This window comes from Monoraphidium neglectum (genome assembly GCF_000611645.1).
Source record: "Monoraphidium neglectum strain SAG 48.87 unplaced genomic scaffold scaffold03054, whole genome shotgun sequence".
NCBI lineage: Eukaryota > Viridiplantae > Chlorophyta > Chlorophyceae > Sphaeropleales > Selenastraceae > Monoraphidium > Monoraphidium neglectum.
Window position 1 is genome coordinate 1 of NW_014010574.1, and position 2,805 is coordinate 2,805.

The 2,805-nt window shown below is 66.0% G+C and overlaps 1 protein-coding gene across 1 annotated transcript; it reads right to left on the bottom strand.

Moving 5' to 3' along the window:
* Positions 1–287: 287 nt before the first annotated feature.
* MNEG_12081 (phytoene synthase) lies at positions 288–1,583 on the bottom strand (the record flags this gene model as incomplete). Its single annotated transcript, XM_014039446.1, has 4 exons — positions 288–457; positions 700–790; positions 988–1,035; positions 1,179–1,583. Coding segments are annotated over 4 exons (714 nt in total), but the record flags the coding sequence as incomplete, so codon positions are not given.
* Between the last annotated feature and the right edge of the window lie 1,222 nt (positions 1,584–2,805).

Here is a 2,805-nt window from a genome sequence, read left to right on the forward strand (position 1 = left end):
GTTGGGGGGGGGGTTGGGGTCGGGTGGGGCGCGGTGGAGCAGGGGACGGGCGTTGGCGGCGGCCGGGCGCGAGGTCGGGCAGCAAACAGTGCGCGGCTGGCGCCAGTCGCAAGCCTCTGCGCGCAGCCGGGAGGCCTTCTTCCCCTCCCCAGGGGAGGGAGCGCGTCCAACAAAAGCCACACCGCCCCCTGCCCCATCACACAACCTCGCCTTGGGCTCCCCGTACACACCCCCTACACACAAGGACGCACACACACTTTCCCCATGGCTGCGTGCACCCGGCGCACCTTGTACTTGGGGTCCACCCCCATGACGGGCACCGACATGAGCGCCACCGTGCCGGCCACCTTGTAGCAGTACTCGTACAGCTCGTCATAGCTGTGGTAGCGGCTCTTCACCAGGTCCATGCGCATGCCATCAATCATGTCGCGGAACGGCTGGATGTCCACGGGGAACTCTGGGGGTGGAGTGTTGGGGGGAGGGGCACGGTGCGGGTGGGGTGCGGTGGGGTGCGGTGGGGTCGTGGGCCAAGGGGGCAAGGGGGCGCCCAGGTGTAGGGTGTGTCTGTTGGGGGGGGGCGCGCAAGGGGACAGGTCCACAAGAGGACGCCAGTTGCGCAAGCTGTGCGTGCTGGCGCACCACCCAAGCTTTTGCTTCCCGGTGCCCATGTCCCCATTATCAAGGCTGCGTGCGCCTCACGTGCGATGGTGTCTGTGAGGGCGGCATCCAGCATGTCGTAGGGGCGGCCCTCAAACAGCGCCTCAAGCCGCTCCTCCCAGCGGTCTAGGGCCTGGGGGCGGGTGGGCGCGCGGCGCGGCGTCAGAGGTGCGGTGTGCGAATCGTGCCAGGCCGCGGCTGGACAGAGCGGCACCCCGGGGGGAGGGGGGGGGGCCAGGAGAGCTCATGATTGACGCTGAGGGAGGTGCGGCGAGCGTGCGCACCCCACGGCGCCGTGTCTCGCAGGCCCCGCACGTGGACGGGACCCACCCTGGACGCAAACTTGGGCGCAGGCAACCGCAGCGCTGCATCCCCCATCTTGCCGCAGCACGGGCAAGAGCGAACAATACTTAGCAACCATCCCTCGCCAACGCCCTCGCCCCTGCATGCGGCAGCGCCCAACCGCTCGCCCACCCCGTCAGGGACAGCGGGGCGCCGCGCCACTCCCAGGCGCCCCCCACCTTGGGCGTGATGCGGCTGGCGTTGGGGCCGTCCACCAGCTCGTCCGTGCGGCGGCACCACACGTAGATCGCCCAGATTGCACGCGCCTGCTTGGGCGTCATGAGCTGCGTGCCCAGGTAAAAGGTCTTGGCGTACTCGCTCGTCACCTCGCCGCACCGCTCGTAGGCCTCCTCCAGCAGCGAGCCCCCCCACGCGCGCCGCGGCATCGGCACACCGTTGGGGTGGCGCAGCTGCAGCTCGATGCAGCGCTGCATCGCGGCCTCCTCGATCTCGCGGCCCGTCATGGGCGCCTGCTTCGGCTGCTGCACCTGGCGCGCACCAGGCAGCAGCACGCCGCCGCTGCTGACGCCCGCGACGGGCAGCACCGGCGCCCCAGTCGCCACCGGCGCTGACGGGCCAATCATGCTCGTTGCGGCCGCTGCGTTGACGGACGTGGCCCTGGCGTTGCTGCTGCTGCCGCTGCTGCTGGCGCCGTTCGAGCCCACCAGGGAGATGATCTTTGAGCGAAGCGGCCGCCGAGGGGCCGTGGGGCAGGCTGACCGCTGGATTGCGCTGATGCTAGAACAGCATGATCGCTCCGAGGCCGCCAGCGGTCCCCGGGGGTCGAGGTGCCTGGCGAGGACGGGAGGGGTGAGTAAATCTCGCATGCCGGGGGCGATGCCTGCGTCTCCAGGGAGCCTCCAAGCCCCAGCAACAACGCGTTTGATCCTGTACAAAGTCTTCAGCATCGGGATCTCCGAGCGAAGCACTGCCCGAGGGGTCGACAGGGGCCCACCTGCTGCTGAACACCATCCCTCTCGTGACGCCCTCACGCTCGCTCCGGGCGACGCACACGGAGGCGTCTGATTGGTATTGGCGACGAGACGCTCCCTGCTGCCAGATGGTGAGGTTCCCTGGCAGTGTTGCTGGGCACAGGGTCGAGTGGAGCAGCGCCTCACTGACGAGCGCGGCTGGTGCTGCGACCTAGTCTCAAGCTCAATAAATATGAGCAAATGCGGTCACAAATGCAATGAGCGGTCTGCGAGGCCGCATACAGCTGAGAATACCGCAGGATGCCACAAAGAGGGAGGGCGACGATCGAATCACCGTTTGGCATCCATATATGGGTGCACGGTGCGTTGTATGTATTCGATGACAATACCAGCTTTCTGTATCATGTCCAAATCATCAGGCGAGCCGCGCCTGTTGGGCGCTGCTGCACAGCGGCGGCGGCGGGGCACCACAGGTTGGCAATCCGATGCGGCAGGGGTGAGGTGTCTGACGTGCGGTTGGCCGTTACCCCGCCAACCTTTTTGAATGGCCATATCAGTGATGATGAGTAAGATACAGTGAAAGCGCACGCGTTCGAAAGCACTAGGGCCGCGTCATAGTACGAAGTACAGAGATCAGTGTTTGACTCGGGACAGTCACGTGTGCAAAGTGGGATGCGAGTGATGCCAAGGTCTGCGCGTGACATGGCTGCCAATATAGTTGCTACAGCGTATGCTGCAGCAAGTGTCCTGCCATACCAGCAGTACCGCTAGTACCTGCAGTTTTGAAGTACCTGCAGGTACGGCTGCAGTGTCTCAGACTGCACGGCACTCATGCAGCACCATTGCCCACCCCCTGGTCCTCACAAGCAACGTA